Source organism: Phalacrocorax aristotelis, chromosome 12, assembly GCF_949628215.1.
Source record: "Phalacrocorax aristotelis chromosome 12, bGulAri2.1, whole genome shotgun sequence".
NCBI classification, from domain to species: Eukaryota; Metazoa; Chordata; class Aves; order Suliformes; family Phalacrocoracidae; genus Phalacrocorax; species Phalacrocorax aristotelis.
This window is the reverse complement of record NC_134287.1, coordinates 14,052,293-14,070,192: the sequence shown is the minus strand read 5'-3', so window position 1 is coordinate 14,070,192 and position 17,900 is coordinate 14,052,293. Positions and strand designations below refer to the sequence as shown.

At 48.8% G+C, this 17,900-nt stretch overlaps 1 protein-coding gene across 7 annotated transcripts in view; it reads left to right on the top strand.

Annotated features, from left to right (window-relative positions):
• AFAP1L2 (actin filament associated protein 1 like 2) overlaps positions 1-14,220 on the top strand; it is a 72,350-nt gene extending 58,130 nt beyond the window's left edge. For 5 of the 7 annotated variants that reach the window (XM_075108020.1, XM_075108024.1, XM_075108018.1 and 2 more), the window contains 14 exons: positions 1,371-1,576; positions 2,136-2,315; positions 2,904-2,993; positions 3,793-3,877; positions 5,074-5,178; positions 5,758-5,969; positions 7,681-7,826; positions 8,436-8,547; positions 9,250-9,486; positions 9,572-9,749; positions 9,983-10,150; positions 10,504-10,685; positions 11,268-11,396; positions 11,771-14,220. In XM_075108020.1, the coding sequence (XP_074964121.1) occupies positions 1,371-1,576; positions 2,136-2,315; positions 2,904-2,993; positions 3,793-3,877; positions 5,074-5,178; positions 5,758-5,969; positions 7,681-7,826; positions 8,436-8,547; positions 9,250-9,486; positions 9,572-9,749; positions 9,983-10,150; positions 10,504-10,685; positions 11,268-11,396; positions 11,771-11,797 (2,057 nt within the window). In that variant the 3' untranslated portion in view covers positions 11,798-14,220. The remainder of the gene's footprint in view (positions 1-1,370; positions 1,577-2,135; positions 2,316-2,903; positions 2,994-3,792; positions 3,878-5,073; positions 5,179-5,757; positions 5,970-7,680; positions 7,827-8,435; positions 8,548-9,249; positions 9,487-9,571; positions 9,750-9,982; positions 10,151-10,503; positions 10,686-11,267; positions 11,397-11,770) is intronic. The other 2 variants (XM_075108021.1, XM_075108019.1) reach the window with 1 other exon arrangement.
• The last annotated feature ends 3,680 nt before the right edge of the window (positions 14,221-17,900 follow it).

The following is a 17,900-nucleotide window of genomic DNA, read 5'->3' as shown; positions in this document are numbered from 1 at the left end:
TAGGGATGAGAAACTTCAGCACTTTTCTTCCATCTGAGCTTCTGCCCAGGGTGCCTGTGGACAAGGTCTGCATGGTGATAATGTACGGTGGGGGGTAATGTTTTCCCATGAAAGATTGACAGCCCATATGTTGAGCATACGGAGATGGTGAGCCAGTAGCGTGCTGTCAGCACCATTCGGAGAGTTTAAAAGGGAATATTTGCTTTTTAGTAAGTTTGTTTAATTGGTGCAGCTTTAATCGCTTGAGGGATGTTATAGAGTAAGATTTCACTGGGGCTGAGGCTGTAGCTTTGTTACTGCATCTCAGTTCCTTTTCTTTTAAGAACAAATAAGCCCAACTTAAATGTTCTTCAGTGAAATTCCTAATGCTTTTTTTCTCGTTTCTGGCTGCTTTTCCTCGTTTTATTTTGCACCAATCTGATAATGCTACTTTTATGTGGATAATAAGATTTGATGAGAAACAAAATTAGATTGAATTCTGGTGAGAGAAACTTAATGATATTCCTCTGTGCTGTTTGGTAGGACAAGAATGCAAACCCCTACACAGATGCTGCCCAAATCTTACCATCTTGCTATGCGAGCTTACCTTGCAAATAAGAGCCATACCGTAAATGCCAGCAGAGCATTGCAAATTCCCCTGTGGTCATTGTTTCTGCTGAGTCTGGTACTAATGACCAGCTGTCCCTATCAGCTGAAAACTCCAATAATCTGCGATACATTAGAGCTGGGTACTGAAAACCCCAACTCATCCTAATAACATAGCAATCCATTTAAGAATGAATATGAAAAATGGGATTACTATTATTTACAACTGCTACTTATGACTAATTTTTGCTGCTGCAACAGTGTATTACTTCAAAACCCCTTGCTGTCCCTTAGATACTGAGTAGAGAGAGAGACCGGTTAGCCCAGAAAGGGAAAGTGGAATGACATCTCAAATACAATAGATCATTGCTTTCTGCATGGCATTGCAAATACCATTTTTACTTCTGACGTTCAGAGGACAAAGGCTGACTGGAGCTTGCTGTTGCCTTAAAAATTGTGTTTGGCTTGAAGTGAAAAAAGCAGCAAACATCACAAAATGTCTAAGGGAATGTTCTTGAATTTGTGGTCAACTGAGAAGTGTCTTTTGAGTGTTTGCTAACTGAGACTATTAGGCACAAAACATTGTGATGAGATTAATATTGGGCTAGAAAGAAAAAACAATCTATAAGGGTTATTTTCCTATTGATTATCTTCCTGTAGGAGAGCCTCAAAAGACACATCCCTGTGCTGGAAGCTTTTGCATGTGTGAGCATGGCTGAGGCAAGCAATAGGCTCAGAGTTGCCCTAGGAATGTATTTAATGATAGAGCTTTGCTTTTGTTATAGAAGATGGTGAAGCTGTTAGTAGCTCCTATGAATCTTATGATGAAGAAGAGAGCAGCAAAGGCAAGTCAGCAACCCATCAATGGCCATCCACAGAGGCCACCATTGAGCTGATGAAGGATGCTCGAATCTGTGCGTTCCTGTGGAGGAAGAAGTGGCTGGGACAGTGGGCAAAACAGCTGTGTGTTATCAAGGACACCAGGTTGCTGGTGGGTAGATCCTCCGCTCTCTGCCTAAAACAACACGTTTTCATGAGCTGGGGAGGGACTTGGTACGTCAGGCCATGTTAACTAGCTGGTAAAGAAACGCAGTGCTTCAAAACCATCTTCCAGAGATTTGGAGATCTTATTCCATTTTCAGAAGAGATGTGGGCATGGGGCTACTGAGGGGGGCACAAGGGCACATTTGTGTCCAAAATCCAAAACGCGTAGAGATGCTTTTTGGGGAAACTTCCTGAGGTGATTAAGCAGAAGGGATGCTTATCCCGCTAGCTAACCACATACTTGACCCTCTAGCAGTATCTGTGAGAGGTATTTCAGACTATATATGCATGAACACAGATGTACGTGTATCTCTATATGAATAGATGTGTCCTGTGTGTAGTCTGTAGACATCTCAGCCTTGTAGGACTTATAGGACCTTCTTGTGTTTAGCACACTTAATGCATGTGGTTGCACTGAGCCATTTCTGGCATTGAGTTCATGCCAGCAAATAAGAGGGAAGGCTCCTCCTCAGCCTCTTACCTGCCCTCCCATCTTCCTTCCACAGTGCTACAAGAGCTCCAAAGACCACAGCCCTCAGCTCGATGTCAATTTGCTGGGCTGCACTGTCATTCACAAGGAAAAGCAAGTGAGGAAGAAAGAGCACAAGCTGAAGATCATCCCCATGAATGCCGATGTCATCGTGCTGGGGCTGCAGAGTAAAGACCAGGCAGAGCAGTGGCTCAGGGTCAGTGGCCCCTTTGGGGCTTGTCCCACTGGTGCTCCCATGCTTCTACCCTGGGTTTGCTGGAAGATCATATCTTATCTCAGTCCTGTCCTTGTGTGCTCTGGCTCCCTTTCTCACTGCAAGCACATATACAAATACACTACTTCATTTTCATGTCCTGGGATAGCTTCTTCCTGCAGCTCCCTGCTGCCTACTGTGTGCAGCAGGCCGCAGAGGGACCTTCGAGCCCAGCTGCTGTGTCAGGAGGGATGTCTGGGGTGGGTGCCCAGCATAAATTAGCTGAGGACAGGGGGACATGAGGCCCTTTCCCTGAGATGGCAGCAGAAGGAGGAGCCTTTGAGGAGCCCAAGGCAGCAGCAGGGTTGCAAGGTGTCAGGGCTGCCTTTGCTGGCAGCCTCTCCCGGCTGACTTGGATCCCGCAGTTTCTGCTGGCTGCCTGTGGCAACACCAGGGAAGTCCCTGGTGTCACAGGGAGCATAACCCATGGGTCTCCCAGATTGCTGTGGTTTTGTCTGTCCTGGGTGGGAGATAAGTATTGATCCTGTTACTGCAACGCTCTCACAGGTGATGGCTTCCCCTTCTGCACAGGTAATCCAGGAGACCAGTGGTCTGCTGTGTGATGGAGGCAGTGAAGGCAACCAGTATATCCCAGATTCGCAGCGTGTCAGTTACCCAAAGGTAACTCTTTACAGAGAGAACTAACACTTAGGTTTTTCCACCCTATTCCTTTAATAAATAATAGTTGTAGGTGTAGTAATTTTATATGAGCAAAGACTAATGCGAGTGTAACCAGACCGCTGTTCTGCTGAAAAGGAGTGTTATTGGAACAATCTCAATTCTCCTTTGCAATCTTAATTTTGTTGCCACAACTTTCTCCGAAAACTGACTCATCATTGGGCTCTCCTCCATACAGGGCAGTAGCCACTATCTCATCCAACAGGACAGATAGCTATGCTAAGCAAGAGCTTTGGAAGGGATGTAGATCCTTGGATGCCAGGGCTTGGGTCAGTCTCGAGTCCAGGTTTTAGGTGACAGTCCCCTGGGGCCAGCTTGTTCCAAAACAGTGGGAGGAGAAAGAAACCTTCATAAAGTCTCTGGTGGACACCCAGAATGGACCTGTTTGGGCACTTAGGCAGTTCCTGTGCCCATGCCTTTCTACAGGGACTGGCAAATGCCCCCACCAGCCAGGCTACAGGGAAGGAGGCCATGGGGTGGCACTGGTGGTGCCACAGCATCATCTCAGCGGTGAGCCCAGCCAGGGCAGTTCATGTGCTGCATCAGCCCATGCAGGGCTCAGAAACAATGGGGAGGGCACAGGGTGAGTGGGCGGGTGGTGGATGTCTGTGTGAAAGCATCAGCTACAGAAAAGGTGGGACCTCATAGTTTAGGAGGGGAGAAAAGGGCACTTGCAGCCTGTGCTGGCTGGAGGAATGGGTCATGTGCATCTATAGAGCTTGTGTCTGGTGCTTGTTGACAGGTGGAGGTATTTGAGAAGTACTCTGCAGCCTCTGAGAGCGGGAGCAGCACGGACGGCCACCTAGAGACAGCCGAGACAAAAGATGGTAAAACCTTACCCTGAGAATGACAGGGAAACGGGGCCATCAACCCTGCAGGTGGCAAGGGTTTCTGTAGCTTCTCCTGCCACAAGCACCTCAAACTGAACTGATGCAGGGTGAAAGCTGCGTGTGAATTCACTGCCTGTGAATTTTATTTCAGTGCTTTTTTCCATAATGAAGTGTCAGGTGGATGTTGGGATTTCTCAGCAGTTACAGAGTTAGGATAGGGCTTTAGAAGCCTGGACATAATACCTGCCCTACCACAGAAATCCTGTGTGACTCTGGGCAAGTCACTTTTGGACAGTTTGAGGTGGCATAAATGCAACTGAAATGACTCTCCTCAGAGGTGTCTGCAGAGAAATTTGGAGTACCTGTGTGAAATGCTGAGCTGTCTCCAATGGGAGAGTTACACCTTCTCACTAGGCTATCCAGCTCTGGGGTTTAAGCTGTGTTCCCCATCTATAAGATGGGGTAGGTAAGTACATTAAAAGAGGAGATGCTCTGTGGGACCCATCTGTATACTGGAGAGAGAAAGAGAAAACCATGCTGAGGACTCACGGGAGTCACCCAACAGATGAAGCTCGGCTGCTGAGTCAATCTACACTAGGACTTGATCCTTTTGTTACAATTGCAGGAAGGAAAATCTGGACTAAAAAAACATCCAACTTGATTTTTTACCAGGATTACCTGATGATTACACTGCCATATTCATGTACTGACTGATATGCTTGGTAGGAAGAGGCTCTTTGGGCATAAGCTGTCCCTCTTTTAGAAAGGAAAAGACTTAAATGCAGTAAATATTTATGGGTAATGGTTTTTAATTCAATTCTTTGTAGTGTAAGAAAGTGAAGGGAGGTTGGCACCTGCTCAGCAAGGCCTGTGTAAACAGCCTCCCCACAGCTGCTGCCAGCAACTGGTGTTTGGTCAGAACTAAGCTAAATTTAAAGCAATATAGATTAAGTATCTTAACTGAGATTACTGGTGCCATCTTGCTCATCATCTTCCTGGGCTTTGGACTATTACAGACTGTCCTCGAGTTGCAGGTTTGTGCCCTGCAAGGGACATGTGTGCTGCAGCGCTGCTGGGTGCAGGACAGCCAGGCAGGCAGCTTTGGGGTGGGACACCCAGCTGGGACAGCAGGCTGCGTGTATGGCTGTGGGTTGGGAAAGCCATGCATAAGTCGTCTCCTTCTTTTCTGGTAGTTAAAAAGAAGGGCACAACTGGCCTGAAACTGAGCAACCTGATGAACCTCGGGAGGAAAAAATCCAGCTCCCTGGACAGCCCAGAGAGATCTCTGGAGACTTCAAGTAAGTGGCAGCATGAGCCCCTCTGCAGGGACTTGTCTTAAGGCTGGATCTTTGGTAAGCAGGGCAGGATGAGCACCAGGCATCATCATCGTCAAATGTGCGTGTGCCAGGCTATCCTGCTGGGGGAGGCAGAGAGGCCACAGTCTGCTTGGTCCATGCTAGTAAATCCATGCCAATTGTGGTGCTTCTTACATCTTAAGGTGACTGTGGCTTACAAGGGCGGGCAATAGCTTGCAGGGTGACCCAAGAGGAAGGGCAAGTAATACCAGACATGCACACAGAGGGCATCTGTGCTGCTTTTCCTGGGCATCAACCAAGGGTGTGGGAGTCAGCAGGGAGAGAGTTGTGTGGGTCCAACTTGCTGCTCCAAACCTAACCTGAATTTCAAGGGTCTTATGTTGAGCAGATTTTTACCCTTTTCACCGTATTTTGTATGGATAGGACTGCTTGCCTGTGGCTTTGTGTTGTATTGTGATCTTGGAACTTACCCGTCAGACATCCCCATGCACATAAATGAGTTTGGATTCCCTCTTCCCGTCGGGTGGAAAATGGGCCAAAGTAACCTGTGCTTGCTTGCAGGTTACCTGAATGTGCTAGTGAACAGCCAGTGGAAGTCCCGTTGGTGTCAGATAAAAGATGGTCACCTCCATTTCTACCAGGACAAGAACCGAAGCAAATTGGCTCAGCAGCCCCTGAGTTTGGCAGGCTGTGAAATTATCCCAGAACCAAGTCCTGATCATCTCTACTCCTTCCGCATCCTGCACAATGGGGAAGAAAGGGTCATTCTGGAGGTAGGGTGTATATCTCCAAGGAAGCTCTGCTTTAAGTCATCAGCTTACGTGTCTTAGTAGACTTAAATGCTGGTCTCAGTCCAGCAAAACAGAACCTGAAGCATGGGACTTTGGTTCATCTGCCTGTGGTCACCCAGAAGGTGTGCTACCTAGCTGGTAATCCAGGCTGTGTCTGATGCTGGTGCCTCCAGAGGACCATTCAGCCTTCATCTTAGGCACTCATCTTAGGATGGGATGAAGGGTCCTCTGGAGGTGCCCATCTCTCTCCACTGACTATAGGATAACCTTGGATGATTAAGTTATATGGGATGCATAAGTTACAGGATGCATTAAGTTATATGAGAGGATTAATGTTAGGTGAGAGGAATGCCGCTTCAGGGATTTCAGTCTGTGGTTAGGAGGAACAGAGAACTTCATCTTCTGAAAACAGAGTCCCAAAGCCATGGGTCATGCATCCCAAGTGAACCCATCACAGATCTGCCCCTGAAAGTGTAAGTGAATTCATCTCCATCTGTCACTTTCCTTTGCCTGTATCCAGGACTGTTTAATCTTAGTTCTCTTTGACGACAGCATGATTATAGTAGGAGGTGGACAATGTGAGCAATTTCCTATATTTTGCCAGTGGGTGGAATATTTATAGCTAAACAACTGACTTCAAGGGCCTGCCATGAAGCTTGGAGGTGTTTTTGTTTAGCTTCTGATTCAGGGTATGTCTGTGTCTAAGAGATTTTGACTAATTACAGATGTGAAGAAGAGGTGCTGGGAAAATTTACATTTTGTGAAGGGAAGAATCTGTATTTTGTTGGGATGTCAGACTCAATGTACAGGCTGGCTGGCGGGTGGGTTTCCCAGGGACTAAAGTCTCTGCTAAATAAAACAGATTGAAAGCTTAAAATATACTTTCCAGTTTGAGATTCACTTGCCCTGAATTTTACTTTGTGCTTATGGCTCTAACTCCTCAAATCAAAGCAAAAGATGGCTGTGGCAGCCCACTTCTTGCTTCAGGTAGAAATCCCCCACTACTGGGAAGCGCATGTGGCTGTTTGCTAGAGCTGACTTCAAGGCACCATATTCAACTCTTCGTTTAGCAAAATGTCAGACTGTTCACTGCAGCTGGGAATTTGGTACTGACCATGTTAAAGTGAGGGGCTCTTTTTGATGTTCTCTGATCCCACTTTAAACCCTTCCCTTCCCCTCTCCCCTGTGCAAACAGCCCTGGAAGGGATTTGGGCTCTGGCATAAGGAACTCACAGGCTCCCTGGTGTGCTCCCGTCTCCTTGCACATCTGTGTTTGGCAATCCTATTGCTGCGCTCTGCTGGTGTAAAATAAAACCTGCAAGCTTTCCTTACCAAAGCCGGCTCCCTGCCAGCATCCCCAGACCCTGAGACTTTTCTCACTCTTGTAGGCAGCTGAGTTGATCACCGTTGAAAGGAAAATAGAGACTGACTAGAAATTTTAGGAAGGAGTGAAGCAAAGAGCTGCATTCATATATCTTCCAAATTTGTGAATCAGTCCATACACAGAGTGGTACTTCATTCTTCTTTTAATGCAGTCTCAGGTTTAATATAAATACCCAGCCATTCATCTTTCCCCTTGCAAGCCCAGAGGACTGCCAGCATACTTCCCTACCCAAGACTAAGCCTGCATTAGCCTTGGGAGTGCAGGGAAACTGCTCTTGCAACCTTGTACGATCTTCTGATCACCTTGTAGGCGAAGTCCTCGGAAGAAATGGGCCACTGGCTGGGCCTCCTCTTGTCAGAGTCAGGTTCGAAAACAGACCCGGAGGAATTTACCTACGATTACGTGGATGCTGACCGGGTTTCCTGCATTGTGAGCGCTGCAAAGAACTCCTTCTTGTACGTCAGCGGTAATGCATGGGGATGCAGGGCCTGGTGGAGAGGCAGCAAGCTGGGGCGGGGGTCCCTCAGCTTGAGGGAGGTTGGCTGCATGGGAAGAGGGTGGTAAATTTGCAGCTGCAGCTCAGTCACTTTCTTTGGAAGCTCAGTGTGGGACAAGAGAGCACTTGTCATTGTCCCACCCTGACGCATCTCACCTGAGCTGCAGCTGCCATGGGGCTAGGAGTATGTGACCAGGTGGATTTTGCAAAGGCAGGTTGGTGGGGCGGGCTTGGCTGGGGGGCATGGGGCTGTGGGCACCCAGCCACACAGTTCACTGTGCCACTGGGGCAGGACGGTTGCGTGCTGTGGGGCTGTGCCCAAGGGCTGGGCAAAGAAAGGAAAGAGCTGAGAGGAAACATAGACCTAACCTGGAGGGTGCTGCTTAATGGACAACAGCAGCAGTGATCATGTTCCTGCGCAGATCTACCTTCTCATCTCCTGCATCTAGCTGCGTGGCCCTGCCCAGGCCCCAGGACTGCTGTGTTCACACGCCCCAAGATGCAGCACAGCATGGCCGCCCAGTGAGACCAATCCCTCCTGATGGGATGTCTTGTTGTCTGTTCACAGCTTAATGCAGCGGAAGTACTCTGAGCCCAACACCTATATCGATAACCTGCCAAAGGGCAGGATGCAGCAGGAAGAGCTGTACGACGATGTGGATCTGCCAGACTTGCCTGCGGTAAGACGCCTGGTGCCGCAGTCAGCTGCCCTGCTGCGGTGAGCTTTGCGGAGGCCATGGGTAAACATTTGGCCAGGGGGAGTCTCCAGCAGTGAAGGCAGAGGGTTTTCAAACCATGGCAAAGGGGATTCCCAGCCCCTGGGGAAGTCCAGGATTTGCAATAGGGCAGAAGTGGGTGCTGGAGAGGACTTCCTAAGGAATATGAGAGAGGTCTCCAGCAAGGTGCTGGAGGGATCCTCAGGCAGCTGGGATACAATCCCACAGTTTCCGTCAGCAAACAGCGTGGATTATTTGGTGATAGATGGTGGATTGTTTGGAGCTCAGTCTACCAAAAGTCCTTTTTGACACCTGCGAGAGCAAGTCCTGTGTGTAAGGACAAGAAAGATGGGCCCTGCTGGGGATGGGACTGGGAAAGGCAAAGGCTCTGGCAGAGGTTGCTAGAGGTACAATGATGTGAGGCCCTTGCATGGGGCTGCTGCTACCCTTGGCAAGACCTATTGAAGGAGAGCAGGAGGGACCTTTCCCTTAGTATGCCAAAAAGCCCTGTATGAAATGATTTAGAAAATGAGGTTTTGGTTCCTCTGAGGTTTATGGAAAATGCTCTAGATTGGCCTGAGAAGCTGCTGCTCTGCAGTGAGATGTTTCCTGTACTTCTGGCTGCAGCAGCTGGTCCCTTTTCAGGGGAACATTCTCCTTTTGCAGGAAGTACCCAAGAGTGATAGCAAATTGGAAGGAGACCAGGACAGAGTGTACCTGGATCTCACCCCAGTGAAGTCCTTCCTGCACTGTGCTGGCAAGAAGTCATGCCAGCCTTCACCCCTCAGCTCACCGTCTTTAGAAAGGGCTGCCAACAAGGCTGCAGCAGACAGCACAGCTGAGACACCTGTCGTGGCTAAGGAAGCTGAGCCCTGTAGTAAGCCGATGGAGACCTCGGAGCAGGTACTGTCCTAAGCTGTGCTGTGGGGCCAGGCTTAATCAGCAAGCCAGTCCCACCATATCATCCCACTTCATTTCCTACCCCCAGAAACAACCAGAGAATGTGGAGCCCGAAGAGGCACCATCACAGATGCCTGCCATCAAAATCCAGACGCAGCAGCAGAACATCGCCTTCCCCCAGCCAGCCCCTGAGCTGCTGGTGGGCACAGTGATGGTGGGAAGTCCCCAGCTGGTGCCTGCGCACCGGCCCAAGCTGCCGCTGCCAGGTGAGTGGGCTGCATGGGCGGGTGCCTGCTGCTGCAGGGGCTCAAGGAGAGGTTGTGCTTCAGGTGTGAGTTCTGCCCTGCTCTATGGTATTTTAGTGGTGCCCAAGGGGCCTGATGCATCTCCCGGTTGGTGACCTTCCCAAGCCTCATCTATTTTGTTTCCAAGCTCCTGATAATATTTTCCCTCCCACTTTTGCCCTGGCTGAGCTTGTTTTGGTGGCTTGTGTTTCCAGGAGCAGCAGTGGAAACCAAACTGGGCAAGAACAGGACGGAGGCAGAGGTGAAGCGTTTTACAGAGGAGAAGGAGCAGCTAGAGAAGGAGAAGGATGAAATCCGGGCTCAGCTCACCCAGCTGCGCAAGGAGAAGCGGGAGCTGAAGGAAATGCTTGCAGGCAGCACAGGTAGAGTGGGGCAAGAGGTGATGCATGGAAATGAGCCACCACAGGGAAGGAGAGGGTGATGAACCTAGCCCACCTGGGACCAGAAGGGGCTTTGCACCTCCAGCAGTGGTGCTCTGAGACAAACCACGTAGCCCAAATCATACTAAAGAAAGAGCTCACTCTGTCACAGTCCCCTTTGGGCAAGATATAAGGAAAATGTACAGGAATAATACATGCTCTGGTCCCTGCTCCCCAAGTCCCCTGCAGCCCCCCCAGAGCTGCATGCTGAGGTGGAGCTGTGCAGAGGTATCTGCCCCAGCTCTGCACTGGCCGCCCAGGAGCCGGCCCGCACCAAGCCATCCCTCCCTTCACAGACAAGATCCTGGAACAGAGGCTGAAGGAGATAGAAGAAGAGTGCAAAAGGAAGGAGAGCCGGAGGGTGGACCTGGAGCTGAGCCTGGTGGAGGTGAAGGAGAACCTGAAGAAGGCAGAGTCTGGCCCTGTGACGCTGGGCACTGCTGTGGACACCACGCACCTGGAGAACGTAGCCCCCCGGGTACGTCAGGGATGCATGGCAGCTTTTTGGCAGCCAGGTGGTCACGCTGTCTCAGCCTGCTTAATAATATAATAATTAATAACAATATTATTGTTTTATGTCGCACCTATTATTGTTACTTATAATATATAATATACCTAAAATAATAATCTAATGAGGTAACATCAGCGATGGGGAGGTGAGAGGGGCCTGGGGCTCAGGAGAGTGGTTGTATGTCCCTGTGGGACCTTGAGCAACACGCTCCAGGGCTGTGTGGGTCTGGCCCCAGTTCCTTCTGCACTCAGCTGACCCAAGGGCTGGTTTTGGGGGGGCAGATTCAGGCATCGAAATTCCTTCCTCGGAACTTGGTTCCCACGACATGGAGATGGTCACTGCCTGAGACCTGCTCTCCACCTCTGCTCAACTCCCAAACACACCACACATGCACATCCTGGTGGTGTTTCAAAATTGGCATGTCGCTGAAAAATGCATCTCAGTGCAAGTGGGCTGTGACTGTTGAGATTTTCGAGGAGACAGTGGGGAAAGGCAGCAATCTCTCTCAGTAGTCTGAAGTCATCACAATTTCTATTATTTTTATTGTAGATTCAGGCAAAAAGTTCCAGTCCGGCAAATAGTGCAGAGAACTCACCAGTCAATTCAGCAATGGCTTTAAAAAACCGGCCTTTATCTGTGATGGTGACGGGGAAGGGAACAGTCCTACAGAAAGCTAAGGTAATGCACTGATCAGTACAGGAGGACAGTCCATCTGGGACAGCTGCTGCTTATCCCTCCCAGCAGTAGAGCAGACTGGCTGTGGTGGAACAGGGCTGGGAGGGGTCTTACATCTTGGTCTGGGAAGCACCCCTGACTGAGCGCCATTCAGAGCAGCCCAGCCTAGTTTTCCTCTGGTCTTTTCACCTCAGCTTGCCCTGGGTGCAATTTAAATGAATAAATCTGTGTATTGCTTATAACAGAGAGACATCCCTGACCCACTTTGTGGCCAAAAACACTCGGGTACCAGATCATCAGGTTGATCCTGTGCATATTATGGCTACTGTGGCTTGCCGGGTTTTAATTTTGACTAATTTGCCTTTATTCCTTGGCAGGAATGGGAGAAGAAGGGAGCTAGTTAGAACCATGTTTTTCAGAGATGGACTAAAGACTGGAGTTGCCCATGCATGGCCAAGGGGATTCAATCATCTGTAGGTAGAGGATGGGTGTGCAACACAACCACACACCAAGTGCCTCCTCCACATCGCGCCAGCTGCTCAGATGCAGCAATGGAGTCAACAGCTGCCGATACGAGTTATCCCAAATGATCTTGCTCTTTCCAGACAAGTCCCAATCACGTAGCTAAAACAATAACAACCGGTGGCAATCCTTGCATCAAATTCCTAACCCAGTTGATGTAAACAAGAATGTTACTGTATATAGGGGTGTTCTGTGTATTTCTACTCTGAAGGTTTATCAATGAGTAATTAAGGTTTCTATATTAGTGACAGTAGTGGGTTCAGAAGGGGCTCTGCTGTTCTTTATACCCTGGTGGTTGTCCTATCCTCGCCAATTGCAGTCAACTAAAATCTAACCTGTCTTGCTGCCAGTCATCGCTCAGCTGCAGATCATCTAGCCTTCAGTCAAGGGCAATACCCATGCCTAAGCGATGCTTGAGACATGAGAAGCACACAGCAGCCTGGCCAAGGGATTTTTTTGTTTTGTTTTTAATCGGTGTCCTGATGCATCCCAGCATATGCTTACTCCTACCAGCCTGCTGCCGATGTGCCAGAATATTGAGAAAGCTCCCCGCTCACCTTCTCATGCTGTGATCTGTGCTACAGACTGGTGCCTCCAAGAGCTCTGGGCAAAGATCTGCCAAGCAGATTCAGTTAATTTTCTTGAAGATGATCTTAATCTACTTCACCTGAGGAGTCTATTCTGAAAAAGAAAAAAATCATATTTGCGTACTTGTTAATAATGTATCAAAGGCCCAGGCCTGCTCAATCTGGTGGATGTAGAAGTTGGAGCCCAATCCACCCTTCAGCGCTTGCCCTTTCCAAGGGGTGGGAGGTAAAGCTGTTGCTGTGCTCCTGCCCTGGCTCCGAGCATCACTTTGCTCATGCTCTCTGGTCCCTGCAGAGCCACGGCAGGCCCAGCTGTACAAGACAGCCCTGTGCAAAAGGGGCCCCGCCACATGGGCAGGGCTCCCCAGCAGGCGAGGTGGCACCATTGTGTCTCTGGTGGGCTGCTGGCCACCTTGGTGCTGTCACCCTTATTTCCAAATTATTAAACTTAATATAGCTGTTGGGCTGTGGCAGTGCGGCCCACAACATCCACCCCTCTCTGCCCTAGCCAGACTTTCTAATGAAAAATGGTGATCATTTGGGACTGCTAAACTTAGAGACATTGACACCCCCCCCCTTCAAATTTCAGAAATCCATGCCCCCTCTCTTCCCGCTAACCTTCTGTCATGCCTGCTGGCCTGGAGACACCTCTGATACTGAGGCTGGCCTCCAGGGCTGACGGAGCAACTGGGGTGGCTGTGTGGGGGCTGCAGCTGCTTTGCAAAGCTAAAGCAGCACCGGTACGCCAGCTGGGTTGTTCCTGGGGTCCTGTGGCTTCACTGCTGAGCATCATGCAGAGCCAAGGTAAACACAGCCAGGCAGAATCTACCTTCCTAACCCTTGAAAACCTTTGACAGGCCTGAGGCCACCTCTAAGGGGATACTCCTTTGCACGAAGGCCCAACAGCTGCGGGGGGGGGGTGTTTGTGTGCAGGGCTGTGACACCTGCAGCTGGTGGTGGCACTGGGGAATGAAGATGTGCTGCCAAGGGCCTCTGGGCTTGCTCACCACCACCATGGAGCTGGGGTGCAACAAAGCACTAGGTCAGGATAGCCTAGAGGCAAGAAAAGTGCCCTTGTGCTGTGGGTTGGATTTTTTTGTTGTTGTTGTTTCACTTTTAAAGTCTGCTGTGGTGCAGATGGAGAAATTTGCTAATCCCAGGCTTCAGGAGGAGTTCATCAGCCCCAGTTGTCAGGCCTATTCCTGTGCAAGGTTTGCACATAGGAAAAAAAACCTCATGCAAATAAATCACTGAAACTTCTGGTTCAGGACACAGGGGCCTTTCCTCCCCAAAGCACAGGGAGGCTATGGACAGCATGAAGTTTTTTTTTGCCCTACCATGAACTAGCAGGAGCCTCTCTCTATACCTTAAATATATGTGTAGTACCATGCCCTTAGCATACACCCCCCCACTGTTGTTATTCTCCAGCAGGTGTCTAGACATTTCACAGTGGTACTGAGCCAGCAATGGACAAGACCAGCTCTGCTTTCAGCACCACAGCCCAGTTGGCATTGGTGGTCCTGCTGGGATATCTCCTTCAGGGGATAGTAAACATAGGCAAGTCCTGAGCAACACACATTCCCCAGACAAGAACAGTTAAACAGTGTCTCTATGTTGCCATTGTTTTCTTAACTCAAGGCGTTTCCTTTGTTGTAACTGTGACCTATAAAGTGGCGCTTTAGAGGGTTTTATAATAAAATGTTGAGTATATCATGTTACCAGTGTTGTTTTCTCTGTATTGGGGCTTGTCCCTACTCTGCAGCAGCTTTCAAGCACATCAAACCTGTTAGCTACTATGAAGTCCCTTAGGTATGCAGTCTACCGCTGCAATGAACTATATCTTATCTAGTCTTCTACAGTGACTGCACTATCAACAACAAAAAATTCAGCTAGCTAAGCCCCTGCAAAATAGCAATCACTTTGACACTTTGCATGGATACTTGTACCAGATTCCTGCCTGTATCTCAGTAGTACAGTCCTCTTGCACAAAACCAGCAGAGGGTGGGGAAAAAATATTCATCCACTACCTTGCTCTGGCCAGTAGATAGCAACTGTGTGCAATGCGTAGTGCCTGCTGCAGTCACTGAAGGGAGACCCAGGAGGGGGTTTAAGTAGAAAGGAAGAAAAAAAAGCATAATGAATGTGGTTGAGGCCAGGCATCACAGAACAGGCACCAAACTAGACACATTTGTGAAATATCTTTTGGTGGCTGTACTACCAGCTCCACTCCTGCAGAAGACATGGAAAGGCACTGTAGCTGTGGCACAAAGTCCCGGGGAAGGTCCCACTCTCTTCCCTAGGAAATGTGCCACTAGTGTCCTGCCAGCCCCTGAGCATAGGAATCCTCGACCAACAACTCGCTTTGGGACTGCTGTTCTTGTGAGCTGAAGGGGAAGCAGCAGTTGCTTTTGTCCTTCCCCAGCAGCACTGCCCATCACCTATGGCTGTTTTATAATGCCTTGGTATCAGCTCCAGCTGTCCCCAGCACAAACCCCATGGAGCATCCTGGTAGCAAACACAGCTGCCACAGGTCATGGCTGCATCTAGCCTGAACGGCTTGCTCACCCACACACCTCAAAGCCCTCCTGTCTGACCCAGTGCAGTCCCAGCTCACGAAAGTCCATCTTGAAGTGATTGAGCCCAAAGACATGGCTCTGTGTGGAGGCAAAGCTCCTACTGCTCCTGAAGGAAAATGCACACTTTAGCGCTTATCATTATTGCTTCATTAGTTATTCCGATTGTAATGCTCATCTGGGCACAATGCAGCTGGGCCGCCACGAGGCCCACAGTGTGGCACAAGCAGAAGCCCATATCCTTCTGGAAGGAAACCTGCTGCTACAAATAATTTTCTTAGCAAGTTTCTCACCTAAGTAGCTCCTGTTCTTGCTTTGGATACATGGAACAACCCTACAGTAGCTACTGGGAGATCCTGTCAGCCTGCCTAGCACATCAAGAGAGCTGGTGGACACTTTGATTTTTAACTAAACTAAGACACATGTGAAGTACCAGATTTTAAATAAAAAAAATTTGTCTTTTATTGGTGACGAAGTTGGCCTGAATGTTTATATAAAGTTGTCTGGGGGGTATGAATTAAACTAATTTACCTCTACTGAAGAGAATAATATTGCAGGCTTTTAGCAAGCTGAAGACAACAGCTGGCTTAAAGGAGAGCATCAGCAGACCTGGTGCCAGCACTGCATTACCTCTCACAGGCTGGCCCTGGGTGTCAGTGCCCAGGGAGAGTGGCACAGCAGGGTCCGAAGCCCAGCTCCTCTGCTGCAGCCTTCTCAGTACAGGCACCAAACACATTTACTCACGAAAAACAGGCATGATTTTGTTTGCTGAGGGAAGGTAAGACTAATGGGGGGAAATTGACGGCACTTTTAAATCCCTGTTTCTTAAAGGAGAAACAGGCTCTCCCCTAGTGTCTGCGCATGAGCCAGGACCAGCCAAGCTCATCCAGCAATCCTACACAGCAGGAGTAATTCACAGCTCCGTTCATAACAGCCCAGACATCTACTGATGACCTGGCACAGACGGTGTCCTCTGCACTCTCCTGATGCCAGACGGGATTAGTGCTGGCTTCACAGGGCCCCCATATCCTTGGTGGCTGTGCCAGGCTCAAACATTGACCCAGCCTTAATGGAATGAGCTCCCATCAGGTAAATTCTCATTAAGCATTTCTGATTGAATCAAAGCAAGTCTGCAAGAGTGAATTTAATACAGATTCATGTCAGAGACCCAAGTCACTCTCTTTTAATTAAAATTTGCAGGAGAAAGGGCCTAGAAATTAACCAGGATCTTTGATTCAATTTTTTAAAAAGAAAAACAAAAAGAAAACAGCTTCAACTACTGCTCAGCAATGTCCTGCTTGCCCATGGGATCAGCATGGCTCTCCAAAACCATCCCATATATCCTGATCCTGTTATCAGCTCAGCTTTTCCCATATCCTCCCGATGCCAGGCTCCTCCTTACCTTGCAAAATGCTTTGTCCCATGCAAAAGGAGAGCTGGCAGGTGCTGCTGCTGCCAGAGCACGTCTCAGCAACTATCCAAGGTTTCAGCATTCAGCCACATTAAGGAGGAAGGTCACAGCTGCAGCACATGTAGATGCCCAACACATGGGGATCCCTGGAGCATCTTGGCCACTAAGACCTCAGCCAGATGCACAGAGAGGCTAAGGGTTCGGTTTTAGGAACCAGCTTTCCTGAAACTCCTCCATGAGTTTCTCAAGTAGAGATGGTATGAAAGATTGGAAACTGATGCACCAGGCTAGATGTATCCCATCCAGCACTAAAATATTGTTTCCAGCATGAGATTTCAGTCTGCAGTTCCTGAATCACACAGAGTTTTGTCTATCTGTGCTTAAAACAAGCAGGGTGGTACAAACACAGGGTTTCTCCCAACTCAAGACCCAGGCAAGCATTTGTCCCAGTAAAGCCCATGCACTCTAAAAATGTACTTACTAGCTATGTAATAAAATAAAAAGAACTTACAAAGAAAGATTACATCCAAAGCACATTTGCCACAAGGCAAAGTGTTCAGCAGCACTGTGCGAACTATCCTGCAGGCAACTGAATACAAGGAAAAGGCTTTAAATACCTGTATGAGGCTAGGTAAACATGCACCAGATCCAGAGCTGTACGCCAGACAAGGCAAATGTGCTTCAGTTTGAGAGGGAAGACTGATCCTGCACCGGACGAATGCCTGTAAGAAGTGAACTGATGATGCTGTTAGACAAAGTACAGCAGAGACACCCCCACGGAACTACAAACCCAACAACATAACAGCGTAGCGAGGGTGAGAAGTCACGGTCTCTCTGACCCTTCACAAAACAGAGGATGTGCAGGGAGGCTAGGAAGAGTTTTCAGAGCAGTCTGGATGGAATCCAGCCATCTCTGTGGGTGCTTCTGCACCATAAAATACAAACCACGTCTTTGGATGTCAGCTGTGAGTCTGATCTAGCCCATTCTCCCTACAACAAGAGACAACTGACAGTTTTAGAGGCAAAGCTTAGCTACAGCCATGCCTAAGTAACATTAATAGATTAGTTTCTCTTTCTGTCCCAAATGTCAGCGCTTCAACTACGCCTCTGTTTTGCTGTTCCTTAGGCACCGAAGGACACAGACAATCTACTAAAGTGGCAGTGAAAAGAGGAAATTCTCCTTTCTCCTAGCCTGGTTTCTCTCACAAGGTATGACACTGTTGCTTCTGTCTCAGCGCCAGCTTTCATCCCCAGGAGTGCTTTAGACCATTCTTCTTTTGACAACGAATGTGCAGAGTAATTTGTGTCTCTCTTTGTACGCCTAATGTTACTATTCAAACATGAGGCCAGGACAATTGAGCAAAGGGATTTTTCCTCTTCTGGGCACAATAGATGCTATTTTCACAAGCACTGG